This window comes from Carassius auratus, unplaced genomic scaffold, assembly GCF_003368295.1.
Source record: "Carassius auratus strain Wakin unplaced genomic scaffold, ASM336829v1 scaf_tig00215912, whole genome shotgun sequence".
Taxonomy (NCBI): domain Eukaryota; kingdom Metazoa; phylum Chordata; class Actinopteri; order Cypriniformes; family Cyprinidae; genus Carassius; species Carassius auratus.
Genome location: NW_020528306.1, coordinates 1,391,356 through 1,416,337, shown reverse-complemented (window position 1 = coordinate 1,416,337; position 24,982 = coordinate 1,391,356). Strand labels below are relative to the sequence as shown.

The 24,982-nt window shown below is 35.8% G+C and overlaps 2 protein-coding genes across 3 annotated transcripts; one reads left to right on the top strand and one right to left on the bottom strand.

Annotated features, from left to right (window-relative positions):
- Positions 1–189: 189 nt before the first annotated feature.
- On the top strand, positions 190–11,132 carry LOC113096337 (beta-ureidopropionase-like). Of its 2 annotated transcripts, none has more exons than XR_003288493.1 (10): positions 190–484; positions 1,270–1,441; positions 1,599–1,686; positions 2,718–2,812; positions 4,190–4,351; positions 7,185–7,354; positions 7,437–7,518; positions 8,071–8,113; positions 8,262–8,352; positions 9,147–9,283. XR_003288493.1 is itself a non-coding variant. In XM_026261700.1 (10 exons), the coding sequence occupies exons 1-10, from the start codon at positions 381–383 to the stop codon at positions 10,886–10,888; spliced, it is 1,155 nt and encodes a 384-aa protein (XP_026117485.1). In that variant the 5' UTR covers positions 217–380; the 3' UTR covers positions 10,889–11,132. The 2 variants fall into 2 exon arrangements, 1 of the variants encoding a protein (XP_026117485.1); XM_026261700.1 differs by lacking the exon at positions 8,262–8,352 and adding an exon at positions 10,805–11,132 and having other exon boundaries at positions 217–484; positions 9,147–9,301.
- On the bottom strand, positions 11,057–14,930 carry gucd1 (guanylyl cyclase domain containing 1). The gene is made up of 6 exons (XM_026261701.1): positions 14,586–14,930; positions 14,111–14,192; positions 13,866–14,031; positions 13,550–13,641; positions 12,781–13,022; positions 11,057–12,277 (listed from the first exon to the last, which is right to left on the bottom strand). Exons 1-6 carry the CDS (start codon positions 14,590–14,592, stop codon positions 12,186–12,188), a joined length of 681 nt encoding a protein of 226 aa, XP_026117486.1. The 5' UTR covers positions 14,593–14,930; the 3' UTR covers positions 11,057–12,185.
- Between the last annotated feature and the right edge of the window lie 10,052 nt (positions 14,931–24,982).

Sequence of the window (24,982 nt, the reverse complement as noted above, 5' to 3'; positions counted from 1 at the left end):
AATTTTTACCAAATAATTCGAGCAAATACCTGCATAATGATGCAGTCGTCTATCCTACTTAAACAACTTGTTTGTTTAGCGAGACCCATGAACCACGTGGCTTTAACTGAAGCGATACATTTTACGATTTACACCACATTAAGTGCGCCAAAACATGATTTTTTTGTTTGTTTTAATTAAAGTATCAAAACTTACAAAACACTCCAAATGCGTGACAGTAGAGAACCCTCAATTCATGTAGGGATCGGCCCCTCTCTCTGTCCTGAAAAGGTTGCATAAGAGTTGGAAGGGTACAACTGGACATGTGTTAGTTAAATAGTAATGTAAAGAGAGGTGAATTTACTCTCTCTGCGTACTCAGCACGAGGACGCCGGCTCAAAATGTCTGGGAAAGACTTTGAATCGCTAGAGAAGGTTCTGGAGACATATGTACCTGAGGCTGAACGCAGAGAGGTCAGAAGATTGCTGTTCGGAAAAGAGCTGAAGTAAGTCACGAACACGCGCTTTAATTTTAGCCCAAAACTGGAGGGAGCTGCAGTCCACACGCAGCTGCGATGACAGCTGACTTTGATTCTATATGGATATGCTATATAAGGAAACTAGGCAACCAAATTTAAGGTAGCTTTTACACTATAAGTTTAATTTCGTAACTATTAAAGGTTGAAACTGAGTAAATGATTTATGGTGGACTTTGGCCACAAAATAGAGCCTGGTAATGTCATTGACGTCAACGATGTGAATTTGACAAGCTCTAACTTCATCCTTTTCATAGGTCCCATAAATATATATACTAAGCTTTGGCCTTTGTTTCATTTATCCGTTATTATAAAAAAAAAAAAAACTTTAAAAAACCTGTAAAATAAAAATATTATAAAAAACATAATAACATAGAACATTAATAACAGTTTGGCTGTTCAAGGAAATAAATTCAAATTTTAGCATCGTGCATAGGCCTAACTATAAACCCTTTTGGTTTTCTAATTTATTCATGGAAAACATGGGAAATCTGCTTTTGATATTAATATAGCATAAAACTACTACACTTAACAGAAATTAACCATGAATTTACTACATCAACCATGGTATTGCCACATGATATTGCATGGCTTTGCTACACTAACCATAGTTTAACCATGGTGCAATAAAATACGAACTGAAGTGAAAAACAAATGTATCTTTGATCATCACAGTCATCCCTACTCTTCCCTATTTGCTTATTTTAGATTTTATTGAGCTTATGCCATTTCAAATTGTAATGCATGCATTTCAGGAAGCTGAACCTTCCCCAGAGTGCAATAGATGCTTCAGTTGAGCAAGATTTTGATCTGAAGGGTTATGTGTTTGAGGCTTCTCCAGAGCAGCTCAGACCACCCAGAACTGTCCGTGTGGGACTCATTCAGAACAAGATAGTCTTACCCACCGATGCTCCTGTGCTTGAACAGGTGAGAGAAAGAAGTACACAGTGCATATAATGGACAGGTGGCACATTTTGGCTCTTGACAGGCCCATACATACATATAAATGCTAAAACAAATTTCATATATTTAGTGTTATTAATTTGAATTCGTCACACTGAATATTCATATTTTGCTTTCATAGATCAAAGCTCTGCACAAGCGTGTGGGGGAGATGGTAGATGTGGCGGCCATGTGTGGGGTCAACATAGTGTGTTTCCAGGAAGCCTGGAGTGAGTACACAAACACACAAACACACACTTCCATCTAACACTCTTTACAATTCACTGTTGTACAACTGCAGTTGGAATATATACAGCTCTCTGGTGTCATACGTTTGTATTAATCTATTTCACAGTATTTAAATATGATGTAACTATTATTCATAAATAATGTAATTGATTGATTGTTTGATTGATTTTCACAACATTCCACATCATGTTAGGTTTGAATTATTGAATTAATGATTGTGTACAGTTCAAAATTTGTGTTTGTGCATGTATGAAAACCTTAAATGATTTATAAATGGTTTTATATGAATTATTAATATAATATATGTAATATATAACCATTTATGCATTAAATTACCGTAAGTAATTTAATGATTTTTAATGTTTCAGCATTTGCAGTTCACTTCAAGAGTCCAGTGGTGTAATTATGTGTATCAACCAGTTAATATTTAAAATGATTGTATAAGTTAATTTAAAAAATATTTTAAAAAAGACTAGTAGTTGTATTATTTTATTCCATAGCTCTCTGTAACCATTTCCTGTTGTCCTCAAATCAATTACTGGGCTTACTTATATAGCGCAGTATAGGATCGGACTGCTTGGCCTTCAGTGATGTAACAAGCCCATGAAGACATCAGTGGGATCTGGTTTACATCAGCAGAGCGCAGCAGGACTGTAGTGACGACGTTTCAGCTGTGCTGATGTAAACTCCCATGTAAACCTTTGACCCCTGAGCTCTGATTTCCTGTGTCTCCATGCAAATCTATTAAGCCTGTTTGCTTTGATAGTAGTCATTTAAAAATGCCGTGTAAACAAATGGTAAATTCATCCTGCTCTAAACAACAACTGCTAATGAAAAATATGACCGTAAATGTATCTACTGTACTCCTCATCCTCCCTCCCAGCAAGCAAAACAAAGTTTTATTGGACATTTCGACAGATTGATCTCTCATAAATAAAATTCAGTTCTGGTAATAATGAAATCTTTCGGGGAAAACATTAAGCATAGTTTTCCCTGTGTCCTCCATCCATAGCAATGCCTTTTGCATTTTGCACACGAGAGAGGGAGCCATGGACAGAGTTTGCTGAATCGGCTGAGGATGGGCTCACCACACGCTTTTGTATTCAGGTAACACTTAAATGAATGGAGACGTTACAAAAAAAATAAAAATAATAATAAATAAAAAGTTACAATCAGTTTCTGATCTTTGGTAAATTATTTAATCTTAGCCCCCTGATTGATTATTTGTTCACTCCTCGAACTCAGGACGAGGCTGTATTTCATTAGCATGGACTTAATTATTCCCTTCTGCCCATTTCAAAGGCAGATACTTTTGATATAGTGCATGTTTGCTTGGACTGGTGTAGTGCCGTGCAGCTGCTTAGAGGCTGGTGATTTGTTAAAGGAGATTGCAGGAGGTTAAGCCAACAGAGGGGACGGGGACATACTGACCACGGGCGAGAGCCACAGACCGATGAGCACTGCGGCACGTAACTGTGGAATCTTCTGACACTGAACTCTAAGGAATTACGTGACCTTTGACTGTTAACAGAAGAACCCCATCTATGCTTCCGCAAATATGACCTAAAATGAAATTTCTAGAACCAATAAGTGCTTCTTTATTGAACTCCTTTTTTTGGGGGGGGGGGGTATTTTTGTACATTTTCCTGTTCATTAGATTATACAGAAATTAGCAAAAAGTTGTTGTCCAGGTTTATTAATTTATAAATAATGCATCGAAAATACATTTCATACACCAAAGGACTTAGATATACCTCTTCTGCGATTCGAGTTTTTAATTTCTGAATCAAAATTCATTTTTATGTTTTTGGAAAAATAAAAATGTCAGGGTGATGCAAATCTCCTGTTATAATAATAATAATAATATTATATCAATAAAACAAGTTAATTTCAATAATAATAACAAAATAAAATATATAAATAAATAATATTATATGATGAAAATTAATATTCAATAAATAGTAAAACTCTTCTACAGTATGGGAGGTATGTTTTTTTTTTGATGCATTAAAATAAAAATGTCATAATGAAGAGTAAAAAGTAAAGTACAAAAATTTAATCTAAAGAATTTAATTTAATTAAAATTCTGAAGGAAAAAAATCTGAAGGAAAAAAATATATACATATATAAGTAGTTTGGCATAATCCTTTGTTTTTATTATAAAAAATATTTTGACTTTATTACATTTTTAAAAAACTGCTTCATGGCTTAATTTCAATTAATATTTGAAAAAATTTCATCCAACAAATCAAACTCATGTTGTGTGAACAGCATGTAAAATAAAAATATATAAAACAGGAAATTAGACCCTCATCACTGTGTGTCAAATTTAATAAGTCTCTTAAAATATCAGATAATCTGATCTTTTTTACGGCAAGGCAAAGTTAGCTGAGGTTAAAATGTCATGTGGCTCTTCTGCTATATTCTTACTGCAGTCATTACTTCTAATGCTGATACCATATGTGCTTGATTTTCATTTTGTAGCTGGCCAAAAAATACAACATGGTGGTGGTGTCTCCCATTTTGGAGAGAGATGAGATTCACAGTGGAACATTGTGGAACACTGCAGTGGTGGTGTCCAATAATGGCAATGTTCTAGGCAAATCACGGAAGAATCACATTCCCCGTGTGGGAGACTTCAATGAGGTCAGTGTCACCCTCTGCATAACAGTCAAACAACTGTCAGTGTGAAACAACACAGCTACAGTGACACTCTGTATTTAGATTAATAGAGTGTCATCACTCGTTTACATTAAGCTTACATGTGTTAAGCTGTAAATTAAATATTAATGCAGTGCGCTCCAAAGGTCTGAGACCAATAGTATTTCACTAGATTAGATTAGATTCAACTTTATTGTCATTATGCAGAGTACAAGTCCAGAGCTAATGAAATGCAGTTAGCATCTAACCAGAAGTGCAAGAATATAGTGTTTTATAAACATATAAGTGCAGAGTAAGTGAAGCTATAATTTAGAGAATGTACAGTGGAGTATTAAGCAGAGTATGTACAGAATATAAATAGGAATGCAATGTAGGATTGTTTCTACATTATGAACAGCAGTAACTTAAGAACAGTGATAATAAATACAGTTGGATGAGTGTGCAATAGTATTGTTAAACAATATATTATATGCAAAGTAATCAGTAGTGCAATATTTATATAGAAAGTTTACTGTGCTATGTACAGTAACAGAGTTAGTTTACAGTGTAATAGCTTGAACAATGTGTAGTCTGTACAAAACATTAGTTGTGCAAATACATGTATGTAAAGTACTGTGACCAGTGCAGTAAGAAAGCAGGTTGCAGGTTAGATTGGTGGTGTGGCATTCAGAAGTGTCACAGCCTCGGGGAAGAAGCTCTTTCTGAGCCTACTATTGCAAGAGCGTAGGCTCCTGTAAAGCCTGCTGGATGGGAGGAGGGTGAAAAAAGTGCATGGTTAGGATGAGAGGCATCTTTGATGAGGTTCCTTGTCCTGCCCAGTCAGCGCTTATGTTAAATATTCTCAATGGTTGTTAACTGAGTGCCGGTGTTCCGTTGAGCAGTTTCCATCACCCCATGATTGTGTAGCCTAGTGAACCAAACTGAGAGAACATGTTGAGGGCTCAGGAAACCTTCAGATTTTACCATATTCTAATTTGTTGAGATTTTGTTAAATGTGATCCAAAATCATCACAATTAAAAGAACCAAAGACTTAAACTACTTCAGTCTGCATGCACTGAATTTAATACACAAGTTTCACAATTTAAGTTGAATTACTGCAATGAACTTTTCCACGACATTCTAATTTATTGACATGCACCTGTGCATACATTTATCAGTAATTTGTGCTGCCACATGGGTATATCTATATCTTACTGGAAAACTGAAAAGTTGTTCAGTGCAGCCATCCACTATAGTAATTCTTGTTTTTATAGATTTGTTCCAACATGTTGGGCATTTTGTGTGTGTGTATCTGAACTACATGATCTGTGGGCACTTTAAGTGCTTGAGATGGTTTGATTTCTCTGCGCCGCCCCCCACCCCAGCTCTGCTGTTTATCAGTTTCATGTTGTGCCTTTGATCGATACCACACTGTGATAATGCTCAATTCAGGAAATGTACCCACTCTTTTTTCCTAAAACAACAAGCATGAGCATACCTGCAGGAACCAGATGGCAGAGACGGCTCAGCCCTGTTGTTTTCATTAAAATTAAGGAGAATTTTACGGCTGTCTATGCTGATAAACATCGATGTTGGAAAAGGTTTACATAGAAACTCTTCAGAGAATCCAGCTTAGCCCTGCATGAAATTTCATGCTGCATCAATTGCATGAATTTCCACTAACATCACAAACATAATGTATATTGTTTTAATCTTCTAAAAAGGTGGTGATCAGATATCACATACATTGGTGATAACTGCTAAAACACAAGCTTATCTCTCATGCAGTCTTCTTTACATAGTCACTGAATCTCGAATGACAAGTTGTTTTAATAACCACCTTTCTAGGACTAATCAACTTAGTTGATTATTTAATAGTTCTAAAATAATTATTTTGGGATTCATTATTCAATAATGCTTAGTTTAAAATATGAGTTATTCTTACCTTACACTAGACCATATATATTCAAATCAAAAGTATCAATTGTAAAAGATCAAATATTTGGAAGAAGGTCCTGTCAGTCACAGAAGTAGATTAGATTAAAATGGCTTTGCATGAGTCATTTTCTGATAAAAGATCATTTCCGGCCTGGTCAGATTAACTGTTGGTGAAGGTGATCTTGTTAGTTCAAGATTAATGTGCTGTAGATAGTCCTATCAAGATTTGGGATCTGTGCCCTGCAATAAAAATAGAGGTAGATCTTAAAGGAATAGTTAAGTCAAAAAATGTACATTTGCTGAAAATGTTCTCACCCTCTATGTTTTTTCATTGGAATACATTTGGAGAAATTACATCACTTGCTCACCCAAGGATCCTCTGCAGTGAATGGGTGCTGTCAGAATGAGAGTCCAAAACATCACAATAATACACTGCTAACCCACACAACTCCAGTCCATCAATTAACATCTTGTGAAGCAAATAGCTGCATGTATTTAATAAATCCATCATCAAGGTGCTTTTGACTTCAGATCGTTGCTTCTGACCAAAATATGAGATGTTTTAAAGTTAAAACGCCTTTATGATGTAATTTTTTCTTACAAACATGCAACTTTTCTTTTTAAGACGTTAATTGGTGAACTGGATTTGTGTGGATTACTGTGATGCTTTTACCAGTTGTTTGGACCCTAATTCTGACGGCACCCATTCACTCCATTGGTGAGCAACTGATTCAATGCTAAGTTTTTCTCCAAATATGTTTCTATGAAGAAATGAACTCATATATATCTTGGATGGCTATTGTTTGGGTAATATGTTTACTTTTAACTCTCGTTGTTTTGATAGAAAAAATATCAAATTGAATTGAACTTGATTTAAAATTGAACTGCATCCTTGTCCAGTCCACATATTACATGGAAGGGAACACCGGCCACCCTGTATTCCAGACACAGTTTGGAAAGATTGCAGTTAACATCTGCTATGGCCGACACCATCCTCTCAACTGGTTAATGTACAGCATACATGGGGCTGAGATCATCTTTAACCCTTCGGCCACAGTTGGATTGCTCAGGTATTGTGTTGTACTGCTGTCTTTTCATGGGAATAATTTAGAGCCTGTATTCCCTCATGCTGATACTGGTTTTGTGTTACAGTGAACCAATGTGGCCGATTGAGGCCAGAAATGCTGCCATCGCAAACCATTGCTTCACCTGTGCCATTAACCGTGTGGGAACGGTATGTAACACCTGTTGTCCAATAACTGTGCCAAAAAGTATTTACACATTCTTAAAACTCACATAAATTACCCAATAGATGCACTCGAGTCTAAAACATACATTTCTCAGGAAATGTCCTGTTTGCCCCAGCTATACACGGTTTATACTGTGATAATATCAAAACTAAAGCAAACTATATGAACTAATATGATTCGATAAGCACATGCTAATAATTTAAACAGGATTATTAGTCAAACTTCAAATAATGTTATACAGATGAAAAAACAGTTGAGCGCTTGTTTTTTTTTTTCTGTGAAGTCTGGTCTCTGTTAGTGGTTATAATGTCTTAGAGGGATGACTTTTATTCTCAGATGTAGATACAGTAAACCAATTACCTTTAAATTGGCTTAAATGGGAGTTATTTCGACAGTCTGTTAAGCAGCACCCATGTGCCTCACAAATTAAAGTGTTGGAGGTTCAGAAATGTGTGTGTTCTGCTGCCCTCTACTGCTGATTTCTGGACAGACGTGACCTGAGCTTTTGAGTCTTGATATAGATCTGTCTTTTCTAGGAGTTTTTCAAGAATGAGTTCACATCTGGAGATGGAAAGAAAGGTAATTATATATTCATTTTGAGCATGTACATGTAGTAGCATATGTTAACTTGTACAAAGGTAAAGGCCGAAAGGTCCTTTAATCATATATACACAACCATTTAAAAGTTTGAGGTCTGTAATCATTTTTTTTTTTATGTAATAAATAGTTTTATTCAGAAATCAGGGCCATCCAGGCTGACGCGGGGCCCAATGTGAGGTGGGGAGCGGGGTCTCCCTCAGTCTATTCTGGACGGCCCTGTAAGCAATTATGCATGAAATTGATTCCTTGTCTGCTATTGGTCAAGCAAACAGATAGCCCTACACCAAACACACGCCATTGGTTAAGCCTGTGTACCTCCAAATTATTCATAGTCTGTATATTCAAATTAATATTTAATCTCCCAGAGAATTGCACCTTTCAATTTTCACATTAAATTAATTTAAAATTCATTGGGTCTAAGCATAAAGGAGACATTCAGCAATACTTCTCAAAAATAATTCATTCAATAGATGGCACTCTCATCCTAGAAATTAAATACGAGTCAAAACCTGAAGATCATTTCTATCTGTATACGTATGAGTACACCTGGCACTTTTCCAGAGCTTAATGTCTCTCAGCGAATAAAGGATCAGCGTACAGTATCTGTCAGTCTAGCAGGTATATCTGCATCGGTGGTGTGTTGAGAGTCGAGGGGGCTTGTTCACATGTGTTGAGTTCCTAAAGTTCTGGTCTGTCAGGCCCTGTTCTCTCTTTCAGCCCTCATTACTGCTGCATAAGCTTTCAAGCTGTACACAAAAACCCCCTCTGCTGTTTTACACATGAAACCTCTCTGTAACATGGACAGGGTCACATAGATATAAACCACAAAAATACTTTTTTATATTATAAATATTACTGTTTTACTTTATTTTTGATCAAATAAATGCAGCCTTGGTGAGCATAAGGACTTGTTTAACATACTAACACAAACAAAATCTCATAGACCACAAACTGAAAGAGCAGTGTGCATTATTATTATATGAAATCTAAATCTGCTTTGTCTCATCCGTAGCACACCATGACTTTGGCCACTTTTATGGCTCCAGCTACGTAGCTGCACCTGATGGCAGCAGATGCCCAGGATTATCCAGAACCCGTGATGGCCTGCTGGTGACAGAGATGGACTTGAACCTAAATCGGCAAGTTGCAGACAAATGGAACTTCAAGGTGGGATAAAAATCACTACATGTTCAACTATACTTCAGTATATTCCTTCAGAAAGATAGTACATCACCATCACTGTAGGACTGATCACATCCTATACAGGTCCTTCTCAAAAAATTAGCATATCATGAAAAGGTTCTCTAAACGAGCTATTAACCTAATCATCTGAATCAACTAATTAACTCTAAACACCTGCAAAAGATTCCTGAGGCTTTTAAAAACTCCCAGCCTGGTTCATTACTCAAAACCGCAATCATGGGTAAGACTGCTGACCAGAAGGCCATCATTGACACCCTCAAGTGAGAGGGTAAGACACAGAAAGAAATTTCTGAACAAATAGGCTGTTCCCAGAGTCATGTATCAAGGCACCTCAGTGGGAAGGCTGTGGGAAGGAAAAAGTGTGGCAAAAAACGCTGCACAACGAGAAGAGGTGACCGGACCCTGAGGAAGATTGTGGAGAAGGACCGATTCCAGACCTTGGGGGACCTGCGGAAGCAGTGGACTGAGTCTGGTGTAGAAACATCCAGAGCCACCGTGCACAGGCGCGTGCAGGAAATGGGCGACAGAGAAGCAGCACTGGACTGTTGCTCAGTGGTCCAAAGTACTTTTTTCGGATGAAAGCTAATTTTGCATGTCATTCGGAAATCAAGGTGCCAGAGTCTGGAGTAAGATGCCAAAATGCCTGAAGTCCAGTGTCAAGTCCCCACAGTCAGTGTTGGTCTGGGGAGCCATGTCAGCTGCTGGTGTTGGTCAACTGTGTTTTATCAAGGGCAGGGTCAATGCAGCTAGTTATCAGGAGATTTTGGAGCACTTCATGCTTCCATCTGCTGAAAAGCTTTATGGAGATGAAGATTTCGTTTTTCAGCACGACCTGGCACCTGCTCAGTGTCAAAACCACTGGTAAATGGTTTACTGACCATGGTATTACTGTGCTCAATTGGCCTGCCAACTCTCCTGACCTGAACCCCATAGAGAATCTGTGGGATATTGTGAAGAGAAAGTTGAGAGACGCAAGACCCAACACTCTGGATGAGCTTAAGGCCGCTATCGAAGCATCCTGGGCCTCCAGAACACCTCAGCAGTGCCACAGGGTGATTGCCTCCATGCCACGCCGCATTGAAGCAGTCATTTCTGCAAAAGGATTCCCGAACAAGTATTGAGTGCATAACTAAACATAATTATTTGAAGGTTGACTTTTTTTGTATTAAAAACACTTTTCTTTTATTGGTCGGATGAAATATGCTAATCTTTTTAGATAGGAATTTTGGGTTTTCATGAGCTGTATGCCAAAATCATCAGTATTAAAACAATAAAAGACCTGAAATATTTCATTTGGTGTGCAATGAATCTAAAATATATGAAAGTTTAATTTTTATCATTAAATTATGGAAAATAATGAACTTTTATCACAATATGCTAATTTTTTGAGAAGGACCTGTAAATAATGAATAAGATTTGTCTCTGGTAGCATCTGTGTGCCATTCACATGATTGAATCTCTCCGTAGATGACTGGAAGGTATGAATTGTACGCAGAAGAGCTCAAAAACACCATTCAGCATGACTTCAAACCCAACATTCTGAAGGAGTGAGCTTGTAAGGAAAACCATGCTGTCATCTGCAAGCCAGACTCTGCAGATGCTGGACAACCACATTGTGTATTAGGGATAAGTCCTTGTAGCTCTACTTGAATTTCATAAAATAACTGATAATTATTAATAAGTTCATTTTTTAGGTCAATAATGGAAGGATGAATTCGATTAAAATACAAATACTTTTATTAATTCCTGAAATGCAACTATATATTTCATAAAAATAAAGCTTGCCATATCAACATTCCTTATGGTCTTTCAAAAAAAAAAGCACAAGCTGATGTAATCGGACACCTGATGTCTTAAAAATCTAAGAAAAAAACAACAAAATACCATTTAACCTGAATGATCAAAGATTAAATAACATAATTATGGCTGGTGGAACACCATAGTGCAAGCATTTGATTTGTCAGCCATTGTGTCACAAACCTTTTCAAACGGTGTACAACACCTGTTCTCTCTCAGAGGAATTAAAGTTACTATGAATTATACCAACACAATGTAATCATGAGAATTTAACAACGTAATATTGTAATTTACACAGAAACAGGTCTAATACTGTACTAGTGCTACGAGGGAGTTTAAAATGTACTTTATGGTCAAGGTTCACAGTTGCCAACAAAGCAGCCAAACTCTTTTTTTGCTACTCTACATGAGATTATGAGGTGATTTTCTTGAAGAAACCCCTGGAGAAATTGATCCACACATATTGCACCTATGAAACATTCCTTATATATATATATATATATATATATATATATATATATATATATATATATAAAACATGCTGGATTTATCAAATCTTACCTGAGTTTTTAAAAACAGCTTCCCTCTTGTACAATAATTAAAAACTCACTGTATTCTTAAGTGGCTTCCAAGAAAAATCAACACAACCTCATGATTTTGCAAGGTTACCCTGAACAAACAAAATCTTTATCTTTACATGAATGACAAACATTATGTACACTCCACCTCCTCCTCCTCTTACAGTGGCAGACACTATAGAAATCATATGACTTATAGATGAAAATATGAGTCCACATCACAATAATGAGTTACATATACATGGCATCTCCCTTTCCTTTCATGAACATTTCATTCTGTGGCCGATGTAGCACAATAGTAATGTTTTGTGCGATGCTATAGCTCTATTGAAGACCATAGTCAGAGGTGAAACATACTATCTGCTATTGGCCAGCAGCGCTGGTCCCTGTTGGCAAAAATGCTACCCAGCCAACCACAGTGGATGCAGAAGGGGTTGTGAACGTGCGTGCGTTCATTCAGAAGCGGTCATGACTCAACCGTCTTTGTAGATGAACAGAATGTCCTCGTCGGTTCCATAGCTTCTCCTGGCCTCCTCAAAATTACCAAAGCTGGTGCAGCACACACCTGCCAATCAAAGAGATGGGCATCAATGAGACACAGGTTTAATGTTATTGCCATCTGTGGAGATTCTGTATTATTAAAGGAATAGTTCACCCAAAAATGAATATCCATTGATGAGCAAGTCATGTAATGCTACATTTCTCCAAATCTGTTCTGATGAACAAATCCATCCACATCTTGGATGACCTGAGGGTGAGTACATTTTCAGCATAACTTTATTTTTGGGTGAACTATTCATTTAAAATTAATCATAATATACACTATAATAAATAAGGCTGTTTGTTCTGAGATATAAGTAGCCTCAAAAAAGTAGTTAAAAACTTAAATATATACTTAATTACATTTGATAGTCATCAATTAAAAAGTATAGAAATACATTTATTTAAATATCTGAATTCATATTTAACCATATTCAATGGTTTAAACCTTGTGTTTTTTAATGTTTTGCATTGAAAAATGTGCTTGTGGTGTCTTTAAGGATAATGTCAAAACTTCACAATACATACGGTCTGAGTAGGCGGGATTGTTGTAGAAGATGCTGCTGGTTCTGCGGTTAAATCCACACACCACTACAAAGTGGCCCTGGTATTCTGGCTTCCTGCAAAAGCACTTCTGACCCACAGGAAGGAAACAGCAGTATTTAACAGGCGTGGAGCACAGCTCACACACCAACACGACTGCGTTGACCAGCACTATGGCCACATGACCCTGCTCCAGGTGGCTCTGGATCTCCTGAATATTAACAGAGCTACGAGAGAGATTCCCATGAAATGCATGAACTGATTAAAAAAAGTCTTCAATGCAATGTAAATTGCATTAGATAAAAGCGTTTTTAAAGAGTTAATTGTAAAAAAAAAAGAAAAAAAAAGAAAAATAGGCACGCATAATTAAATATCCAATATCATCAGTAGCAATTAAGTCTTTAATATTGTGCATGACTGCTTTTTGACCAGTCAGTTGTGCATTGTTACAGCTTAAACATTTTTAATCATATTTTAAAGATTGCATCAGAGCAATCAAATATTTTTGTGCTAAGCAATTATATCCAATTTAATTGAAAACTATTTTAAAAAATTCAAATAAATAAACATTTAGTTTTGTTTGTTTTTAACAATTGTATTAATTTCCTTTTTTTTTTTTCAAGCTTGGAATTTAGTTTTTAATTTTTCGTTGTTTTCAGTGATGATTTCAACCCAGTATATCAGCACAAAGTATCAGTATGCAAAAAAAAAAAAAAAAAAAAAAAAAAAAACATTTTTAATGTGGAAACCTCACCATTTTTTCACCAGGACTCCTTTGCTTTCAGCCCTCAGAAATAGTTCGTTCACCCTGTCCTCCTCTGTGTCAAAATGTTTTTTGTAGAAAGACTAAAGCAGAAAAATACAGGAAATTAATACCTGTTCAGATGCCGAATATTAACCATTTAACATTAAAAAAGCCATGACTAAACCCATTTTCTTGGAAAAATGGAATGAAACATCCACTATTTCCTGTGCTTCATGTGACACTTTGCATACACTCCATCTGTCTGCAGTGATCAGGACTGTATCACATGGCACTGACTTTCAAAAACCGACTGCAGCTCCTGTACCTGATTCTTGAAGCCCTTGTCCACGCCGAGCGTCTGTGTGTAGAAGCAATGTCTGACCCCCAGCTTACCCATGAGATAAGCCAGATCAATAGTCCACACGCTTTCGGTGATCTCCAAGTCCAAACACGCTCTCTGAAATTCCTCCTCACTAACCGGATGTAAATACCTGTGCACAAAAACAAGAGTTTATATATTTGATCATTAGAGTAACTAGGCATAATACATCACTCTGGATTCATACTTACTCTAGTACCATTCTCGAACAGGCCAAGCCACAATCCCAGTGGTACAGCTGCCGGATGACCGGTACATTTAACATCACATCATCTGGCAGAACAAAATCGGAAAGGAAGCTGGTTATGTCACTGAGCCACAATGAGCAGCTTCTGGTCCTTTGACTCTATCATAAGTTGCATTAGTAGGGAGTGTCGAGGATTCATTTGTTTTTATTGTGAACTTAATTATAAAACACAAAATAATAGTTTTATTTTCATGTAAAAAAAGCATGTCAATGAGAGTGAATAACAACTTGAAAAGTTAGACACAAGCAGCATGAGGATGATACACTTATAGTTCATGTAAATTCAATGAATCCGGGTTGAGTATTTTGTCCGGTTCTGTATGTTAGAGAAGGGTCATGATTGATAACAATTGCTTGTTAGTTTACAGTTGCCATCTATTTAAGATGTTACGTTTAAACCTCATTTAACACATACTCACCGTTCATGATGTAGTCGGTGTGTCTTTGTTGTTGTGTTTCAGTGATGTTTAAGAACAGGGCTTGATTTATGCAGACTGTCTGCTAGCGGGGTTAACGTTAGCCGGACAGCTGTTGCCCTCTTGTCGTCCACATCAGACACGCTCAGATCTGTCCATCTTCAGCTCAATGAAAGCTGTTAATGAAAAGCGGTGAAACAGTTACAAACTCGACTTGTTCCGCCTACGGCTTGTGGTCATTCCCAGGGATGAAATGTTTCACTTCCTCTGTCAGTCCCGAGTCCAAACCACACTTTTCTTCGGCGTGTTAAGAATAGACGGAACTGCTCCCTCTGCTGGCAAGACGAGACAGTACTCCACATCAACTAAAGTTGTGTGTGTGCGTGTGTTTGTGTGTATTTCTATTTAGGGCTCAAGCCCGAAGGGGCGAAGAGCCCTATTGTTCTTCTAAGGATTATTAGGGCTCAAGCCCGAAGGGGCGAAGAGCCCTATTGTTCTTCTAAGGATTATTCTTATTATTTTTTTTATTTTTTATTTAACCTTCCGGGGGTTTTTAGGGGCCTTAACATGCTCAAAAACTCTTGAAAATTGGCACACACATTGGAATCTGCGGCCATCAGGACGCCGCAGAGGCTGGGACCCGGGCGTGGCACAGGGACTCTACAGCGCCCCCTGGAACACCTTCAGAAATCTTGAACCATAGCTCACACAGACTTGCATGTATTTATATGAAACTCGGTACACTTATAGATCTCATTGAGCCGAACAACTTTCACACTTTATGTCATAGGCTCCGCCCAACAGGAAGTCAGCTATTCAGGGCTGTTTAAAAAAAGCATGCTCTGGAATTTGAAATACTCCTCTGAGGTTTTCAACCCGTTCGCCACGAAACTCGGTGAACATGATCTCAAGACATTGGGGACGAAAAATTGCGAGGGGATTTTTGATATCTTGAACGGTTTGCCCGTAGCGAGGCGTGGAAATTATGGCGAGAAATGAGAAACAGGAAATGTCTAATAACATCCACATACATTTCCTGAATTTTATCAAACTTCATTGGTTTGTTCGTTGTATGATACCGATCGTATATATGTGACTATTAAGAGTCAACGTTATAGCGCCACCAACTGGCAGCAGGAAGTGAGTCATTTTCAAAATGTTTTGAATTCAGCATCTTATTTTTACTCGATTTACTTAAAACTTCATCAGAATAATGACAAAACACGGCCGATGTAAATCTGTTGTGGGGATATTGATATCTGATATGGCGTTGCCATGGCAACGTGTCAAACTTGAATGTTCTGTTATGATGAGTTTGAGGCAGACACCAACCTCAGATTTACATGAAACTAAAAACACATATCAGTATTAGTGATAGCTAGACAATGGGAAAAGCTTTTAAAAGGGCGTGAAGGAGGCATGCTATAGCGCCACCTTTTGTCAAAAGTGGGGGGTTTAATTTTAGCTACAGACACCAAACTTGGTACATAAATTGTTCTTATAAAGACGGACAACTTTCTAATTCACAGTCATCAGCTACGACCAACAGGAAGTCGACTATTTTGATTTGAATATTTAAATTGAGCTCTGATTTAATGCATTCTCCTCAGAGGAAATGTTCACTATACTCACCAAACTTTGTCTACATGTTGAAAAAACATTGAGGAACTTAAATTGCGAACGGATTTTGGTTAGCTTGAACCGTTTTGTCGTGGTGATTTTTTGAAATGACAGTAAAAAGGGAATCATTAAGTGTCTTGTATTTTTAAATTGCAGCTTCCAAACACTTAAAAAAAATCATACAGAGATCAAATCATTCTGAGGACATATGCATAGTTTCATGACCTTACAACACTGTATGATTAAAAGAAAATAAAAAAAAACTGTCAGACATCTCAACTCACTCTGTCCCTCTGTTTGAGCAATGTATGTGTGCTGACTGAGTGCATGTGTGTGTGTGAGTGTGTGTGTGTGAGTGGGGGATGGGCATGAGCTGAGTGGCAGACACAATGAGAGAGAGAGAGAGACTTAATCATCTCTTTAATCACCAGAAAAAAAATGTATTTTAAATTGTTATTTTTTGTTGCTGTTGCTAACATTGCTGTTTTCATTACAGCTTAAGAAATCTCTTAGGCCTTATCCTTTTCTGACAGTTTCAGGAATTAAAAACAAAATTCTAAAAATACTTATTTGTGCTGCAAATAATAATTTCAACTAATTTGATACTGACCTATTCCATCCTGTGACATGACATGTATCTACATTTTTAAAATCTCATGGATGTAACAGTAAAACTGTTCAGTTCACAGATGAAGACTAAGCTTCTTTCACAAATGCTTATAAGTCATTAAAGGATTTAATAACACTGTAAAATAATGTCTAATTTGTTAACATTAGTAAATGCATTGGTAACACTTTATAATAACTGCACTCATTAGTAAATAGTCAGTTTATGCTTTATAAAGCCTTGTCCCAATATTAATAGTCAGTAGTAAGCAGTTTATTAATACAGCTATAAATAGCTTGTTCTTGGTTTATAAGCACATTTATTAAAAAGGAGAGTAATCTTTTCAGTTATCTTCCTATGAAAAAAAATAAAAAATAAAAAATAAACAAACAACAACACAGATTGATACAGAACTCAGAAATTTTATTGTGGATTTATGATAAAATCAGCATGTAAAAATGAATTCATACTCCTCCGAGAAGACATAAGTAGTTCACACCAAACTTTTTCAACATGATGCTAATATACTGAAGATGTTAAATTGCGAATGGGTTTAGGATACCTTAAATGGTGTGGCCATAGCGATTTATTAAAGTAACATAAAAAAATACAATAGTTATTTTACGATATCTTTAAAATTTTTCATTTCAACTCTTCATAATTTTTTATATATGTAGAAGTCATCATTTGAAGGAAGCACAGTAAGTTTCATAGCTTTATCATTTTCAAGAGCCAGCATAAAATTAAAACTATCATAACTTATAAATCAAGCTTGCAATTCTTAGTACCAATAATGGCCACCAGATGGAGCTATAGGATTACTTTTAAATAATTATTGTAGAAACGAGTATAATTTAAATAATTTATAGAAATCTTTCAAAGAAAAATAATATGAATTTTATGTATTTACTGATAAAATGACCCTCACTTAATTAGAATAACAAGCTGAAGTATTGTGAACTGTATATTAAGAAATAATTCTTTATAGGCTTTATGGACAGATAAGTTTTGAGTGACTCTTGAAGGTTCAGCACCACATCCTCTTTTACCACTGTTTAAAGAATTTATCTTACAGAACAGGTGCGAATGAATTTTGGATAGCTTGAATGGTTTTGTCGTGGTGATTTATTGAAATAACAGTAAAAAAGAAACCAGTAAATGTCTTTTTATTTTTTTAAAGTGCAGCTTCTAAACACTTCAAAAAAATGTACACATAGAAGACAAGTCATTCTGAGGAAATATGCATAGTTTCATGACTATACAACACTATATGGATGATAGAAAATTAAAAAACTATCAAACATCTGATGTAACTCTGTCCCTCTGTCACTGTGGGTAATGTGTGTGTGTGTGTGTGTGTGTAAGTGAATTAGGTGTGAAACTATCAGGGAGCATTTAGTCTCCAGCGCCAACATTTTACAGAACTGCCACTTTCCTGGAGTCTCCAGAATTACTCTGTGTCAGGTTCTGAGAGATCTAAGATTCAAAAAAATTATTTAATTAGAATACCATGAAGTATTGTGAAATACTATATATTAAGACTTTATATATAGGCTTTATGAACAGATTAGAGTGACTCGTGAAGGACCAGCACCACCTCCTCTTGTCCGATGGTTTGAGGAATATATCTTCCAGAATCCGGGATTAAGATTTAGGAGCTCTTTTTTATTCCACCTCCTTTCCTGAAAGTCTGTCTTGCAGAATTGACTAAAAATTAATCTTCACATTAATTCCTAATTATTTTGCAATTCTTTTTGTCAGTTCTTCTTGACCTGTTTTTTTCTTCTTCTTTTCTGACCTCATGACCCAGTCAGCATTTTTTGTACAATGGCCAAAACTTATCAATTTCTGTATTGCATTTGTGTTTGATATTTCTCACAGGCTTTACAGAGTTAAAACTCTTTTTTTAGCGCATTTCATCTGTAAAAGAAAACATGCCCAATAATTCTGCACACATGAAAATAAGGAGTTTTTCTCTTCCAGCTTTCCTGGACTATTGTATAGCAATCATAAATGATTAAATAAAAAATAATGGTAGTTATTAAGTATGGAAGCATATGGGTAGCATTATTCAATTTGGGATGTAATATGCAAAATGACAATGCAATATGTAAAATGGCAATGCATTTCTGTATTTACATTTACATTTTCCAATACATTTGTGCAACGTTTGGTGCAAAATGAAAATGAAAATTAAATTACATAATTTTCATTTGCCATTTACTACACCAGTTTCACCCAATTCAGCTCATATCTTTAGACTCGTCCGACTCGTGTTGCTTGTATAACTGGCCAGACTTACCTTCCCAAAAAATCCTATTTAATTTTATTTCATAAATTTAACTATATTTATTTCCACTTTACTGTTATCCAAAGGGACAGAACTATTTGCACTGTTTTTATCAGTGGGACAATATTCATACAATACTACAACCTAGAAATAATTTGCAGGTCTCAGCAGCACGAATTATGTGCCCAGCTATATCTGATTCAAATATTATGCTAATTAACAGTGAGTGTAGTTTCAGACATTTCAGCTGAAGGCTGTCAGATGAAAACCGATCCGATTCGACCAATCAGATGAAAGCAGCGTTTCAGCTCCGCCCACAAGTCCGAATGAAATATTGAAGCCATAAACCGAAATGATCAAAACATACACGGACCAACTGTCTTGTCCATGTTGTCTCACTTGATTGAATCCTCTTCTTGAGACTTGAGTCTCTGACCGTCTGTAAGCCCCGCCTTGTTCACACAATGATTGACGTGGCGCGAGGGCGGGGACACGTGATCGGCTCGGAATGCATTTTCAATGTGCACATTGAGTTTTGCTACATTCATTGCGGGACACCGAATGAAAATGCAATCGTAAGTGTCTTGACTGTGAGTGTTAATGCAATTAAGAAAAATAGCATTTAAATGATCATTTTGCCACAGTTTTTGCTTTAACATGTTAGACATATCTAATCATTTCTGTAATACATTTTCATTTTAATTTTGCAACTTATAAAGCGTTAAAATTAATATTCATTTTACATATTAAAACTGGTGTAGTAAATGGCAAATGAAAATTATGTAATTTAATTTTCATTTTCATTTTGCACCAAACGTTGCACAGATGTATTGGAAAATGTAAATGTAAATACAGAAATGCATTGCCATTTTACATATTGCATTGTCATTTTGCATATTACATCCCAAATTGAATAATGCTACCCATATGCTTCCATACTTAAGATTGATATGGTTTGGAATTGGTAAAATGTGCTTGGAAAAAAATCACAATAAAACAATGTTTTAATGTTTAAGTTTGGAATATTAACTGACATGAATGAATGCTATATAAATATTGTTCATGTTAACATAATGTTTAGAAATGAAATATTATTGTAAAGTGTCACTAAAGTTATATATATTGTTCTGTGAATGTGATTTTAAAGTCTTCGGATTAAGATTCGGATTAACCCTTTAACTGCCATATCCTTTAAAACCTCACTGCCAGAGGGATATTGTGAATGCATGTGCCCGCTGGGCACAGTTTACCTGATGCCACCGGGGTGGCGATGGCATTGGTGGCTTGAGCCCGCCATCGCTGCTTGCAGCTATATTTCTTCTTATTATTATTTTTTTTATTTTTTATTAAACCTTCCGGGGTTTTTTGGAGGCCTTAACATGCTCAAAAACTCTTGAAAATTGGCACACACATTGGAATCTGCGGCCATCAGGACGCCACAGAGACTGGGACCCGGGCGTGGCACAGGGGCTCTACAGCGCCCCCTGGAACACAGTCAGAAATCTTGAACCATAGCTCACACACACTTTCATGTATTTATATGAAACTCAGTACACTTATAGATCTCATTGAGCCGAACAACTTTCGCACTCTATGTCATAGGCTCCGCCCAACAGGAAGTCAGCTATTTAGGGCTGTTTATAAAAAGCATGCTCTGGAATTTGATATACTTGTCATAGGTCTTTTACTTGATTGCCACCAAACTCGGTCAACATGATCTCAAGACATTGGGGATGGAAAATTGCGAGGGGATTTTTGATATCTCGAACGGTTTGCCCGTGGCGAGGCGTTGAAATTATGGCGAGAAATGAGAAACAGGAAATGTCTAATAACATCCACATACATTGCCTGAGTTTGATCAAACTTCATTGGTTTGTTCGTTGTATGATACCGATCGCATATATGTGACTATTAAGAGTCAACATTATAGCGCCACCAACTGGCAGCAGGAAGTGTGTCATTTTCCAAATGCTTTGAATTCAGCATCTTATTTTTACTCTATTTACTTAAAACTTCATCAGAATAATGACAAAACATGGCCGATGTAAATCTGTTGTGGGGATATTGATATCTGATATTGTGTTGCCATGGCAACGTGTCAAACTTGAATGTTCTGTTATGGTGAGTTTGAGGCAGACAACAAGCTCAGATTTACATGAAACTCAAAACACATATCAGTATTAGTGATAGCTAGACAATGGCAAAAGCTTTTAAAAGGGCGTGAAGGAGGCACTCTATAGCGCCACCTTTTGTCAAAAGTGGGGGGGTTAGTTTTAGCTACAGACACCAAACTTGGTACATAAATTGTTCTTTTCAAGACGGACAACTTTCTAATTCACAGTCATCAGCTACGACCAACAGGAAGTCGGCTATTTTGATTTGAATATTTAAATTGAGCTTTGATTTAATGCATACTCCTCACAGGAAATGTTCACTATACTCACCAAACTTTGTCTACATGTTGAAAAAACATTGAGGAACTTAAATTGCGAACGGATTTTGGTTAGCTTGAACGGTTTTGTCGTGGTGATTTTTTGAAATGACAGTAAAAAGGGAATCATTAATTGTCTTGTATTTTTAAATTGCAGCTTCCAAACACTTTAAAAAAAAAAAAATCATACAGAGATCAAATCATTCTGAGGACATATGCATAGTTTCATGACTTTACAACACTGTATGATTAAAAGAAAATTAAAAAACTGTCAGACATCTCAACTCACTCTGTCCCTCTGTTTGAGGAATGTATGTGTGCTGACTGAGTGCATGTGTGTGTGTGTGTGTGTGTGTCTGTGAATGGGGGATGGGCATGAGCTGAGTGGCAGACACAATGAGAGAGAGAAAGAGAGAGAGAGAGAGAGACTTAATCATCTCTTTAATCACCAGAAAAAAAAAAAATATTTTAAATTGTTATTTTTTGTTGCTTTTGCTAACATTGCTGTTTTCATTACAGCTTAAGAAATCTCTTAGGCCTTATCCTTTTCTGACAGTTTCAGGAATTAAAAACAAAATTCTAAAAATACTTATTTGTGCTGCAAATAATAATTTAAATCTCATTTGATACTGACCTATTCCATCCTGTGACATGACATTTATCTTAATTTACATAATCTCATGGATGTAACAGTAAAACTGTTCAGCTCACAGATGAAGACTAAGCTGTAATGCAAGCAGAACTTTCACAAATGCTTGTAAGTCATTAAAGAATTTTATAACACTGTAAAATAATGTCTAATTTGTTAACATTAGTAAATGCATTGGTAACACTTTATAATAACTGCACTCATTAGTAAATAGTCAGTTCATGCTTTATAAAGCCTTGTCCCAATATTAATAGTCAGTAGTAAGCAGCTTATAAATACAGCTATAAATAGCTTGTTCTTGGTTTATAAGCACATTTATTAAAAAGGAGAGTAAAGGGTCAGTTATCTTCCTATGAAAAATAAAAAAATAAAAATAAAAAAACAACAACACAGATTGATACAGAACTCAGAAATTTTATTGTGGATTTATGATAAACTCAGCCTGTAAATGAATCATACTCCTCCAAGAAGACACAAGTAGTTCACACCAAACTTTTTCAACATGATGCCAATATACTGAAGATGTTAAATTGTGAATGGGTTAAGGATACCTTAAATGGTGTGGCCATATCGATTTATTAAAGTAACATAAAAAAAATACAATAGTTATTTTACTATATCTTTAACATTCTTCATTCCAACTCTTCATAATTTTTTATATACGTAGAAGTCATCATTTGAAAGAAGCACAGCAAGTTTCATAGCTTTATCATTTTCAAGAGCCAGCTTAAAATTAAAACTATCATAACATATAAATCAAGCTTGCAATTGTTAGTACCAATAATGGCCACCAGATGGCGATATATGATTACTTTTAAATAATTATTGTAGAAACAAGTATGATTTAAATCATTTATAGAAATCTTTCAAAGAAAAATAATATGTATTTTACTGATAAAATGACCCTCACTTAATTAGAATAATATGCTGAAGTATTGTGAAATACTGTGTATTAAGAATAATTCTTTATAGGCTTTATGGACAGATAAGTTTGGAGTGACTCTTGAAGGATCAGCACCACATCCTCTTTTACCACTGTTTAAAGAATTTATCTTACAGAACAGGTGCGAATTAGTTTTGGATAGCTTGAATGGTTTTGTCATGGTGATTTTTTGAAATAACAGTAAAAAGGGAACCAGTAAATGTCTTTTATTTTTTTAAGTGCAGCTTCTAAACACTTCAACAAAATGTACACATAGAAGACAAGTCATTCTGAGGAAATATGCATAGTTTCATGACTATACAACACTATATGGATGATAGAAAATTAAAAAAAACTACCATACATCTGATGTCACTCTGTCCCTCTGGGTAATGTCTGTGTATGTGTGTGTGTGTTTGTGTGTTAAGTGTGTGTGTGTTAAGTGTGTGTGCTGAGTTTGTGTGAATGTGTGGGAGAGGGGATGGGCTTGGTGTCAGAGAGAGAGAGAGAGCGAGAGAGAGAGAGAGGGAGGGAGACTTAATCATCTCTTTAATCACCAGCAGAAAAAAAAGCAATTTTGTGTTGTTGTTGTTTTTTCATCATTACAGCTTAAGAAATATCTTAGGCCTCAACATCAACTGTTGCTAGCCTACTCCCAAAATTAATAGTCATTAGTAAGCATTTTATAAATACAGCTATAATTAAATTGTTCATGGTTTATATGCATATTTATTTTGAGGAGATTAAAGGCTGTAATCTTCCTAAAAAAAACAAAAAAAAAAAAACAAACAAACACAGAACTCAGAAACATTTATTTCAAGATGCAATAAAAGAAAACTGTACACTATATATATATATATATATATATATATATATATATATATATATACAATTGCATAAGTTTATATTTATTTTTTTTATCAAGTGTACAGCTAATAATAATAATAATAATGCATTTTATTTAAGGCGCCTTTCAAACCACTCAAGGTCACCGTACAACAAGTAACAACAGTAACAATATTAAAACAAAAAATAACAGCAAATAACAATGTCAGTAAAAAAACACAATAATATTAGAATAGCACAACATATTGTGGAATACTATATTAAGACTTTATATATAGGCTTTATGAACAGATAGGTTTTGAGAGATTCTTGAAGTACTAGCATCACCTCCTCTTGTACGACGGTTTGAGGAATATATTTTCCAGATAGTACCGCCGCTCCCTATATGCAGAATACGCAGTCTTCGTAGGGCACCAACTCCCAGAGGGGGCACCATCCCAGTAGCTAAAAAAAAAATAAAACATGCGCCATTCTCCCATCCGCGCTCGCGACCGCTCGGACATTTGCGGATGAATGTTCGTAATTGATGGATGGACATCTATGCCCGGGTAAAAGATATCAGCAATCCGGCACAGAGAAAAGAAAAATAAAGTAAAAAACAAAACAAAAACAGGCATAAAGTTGGCTTGACATTGGACATTCGAGAGTCTCAAATTTAGGGACCGTCTCTAAAGTTTCATGTAATATTGTTATACACTTTTCTAACGTCAGTAGCATTTGAAGAGAATGACTTACAGTCATAAAAACAACTGTAATTGTTCATCTAGGTGACAGCTATAATGCACCATTAAATTGAATGTTTGATATTTATTAAAACAAACTGTAAGTCATATGTAAATTATGCTACTTTTTCACATGGGTTATTTGCTCAAAAGCAAATTTGAAGCTCAATAGCATTTGAGGAGAAAGACTTGCAGTCATAAACCAATTGTAATGTGTTCATTTAGGTGTCGGCTACGATGCACAACTTATACATTTTTTATATATATTAAAATAAAGTGTTACTAAAGTTATATATATTGTTCTGTGTATGTG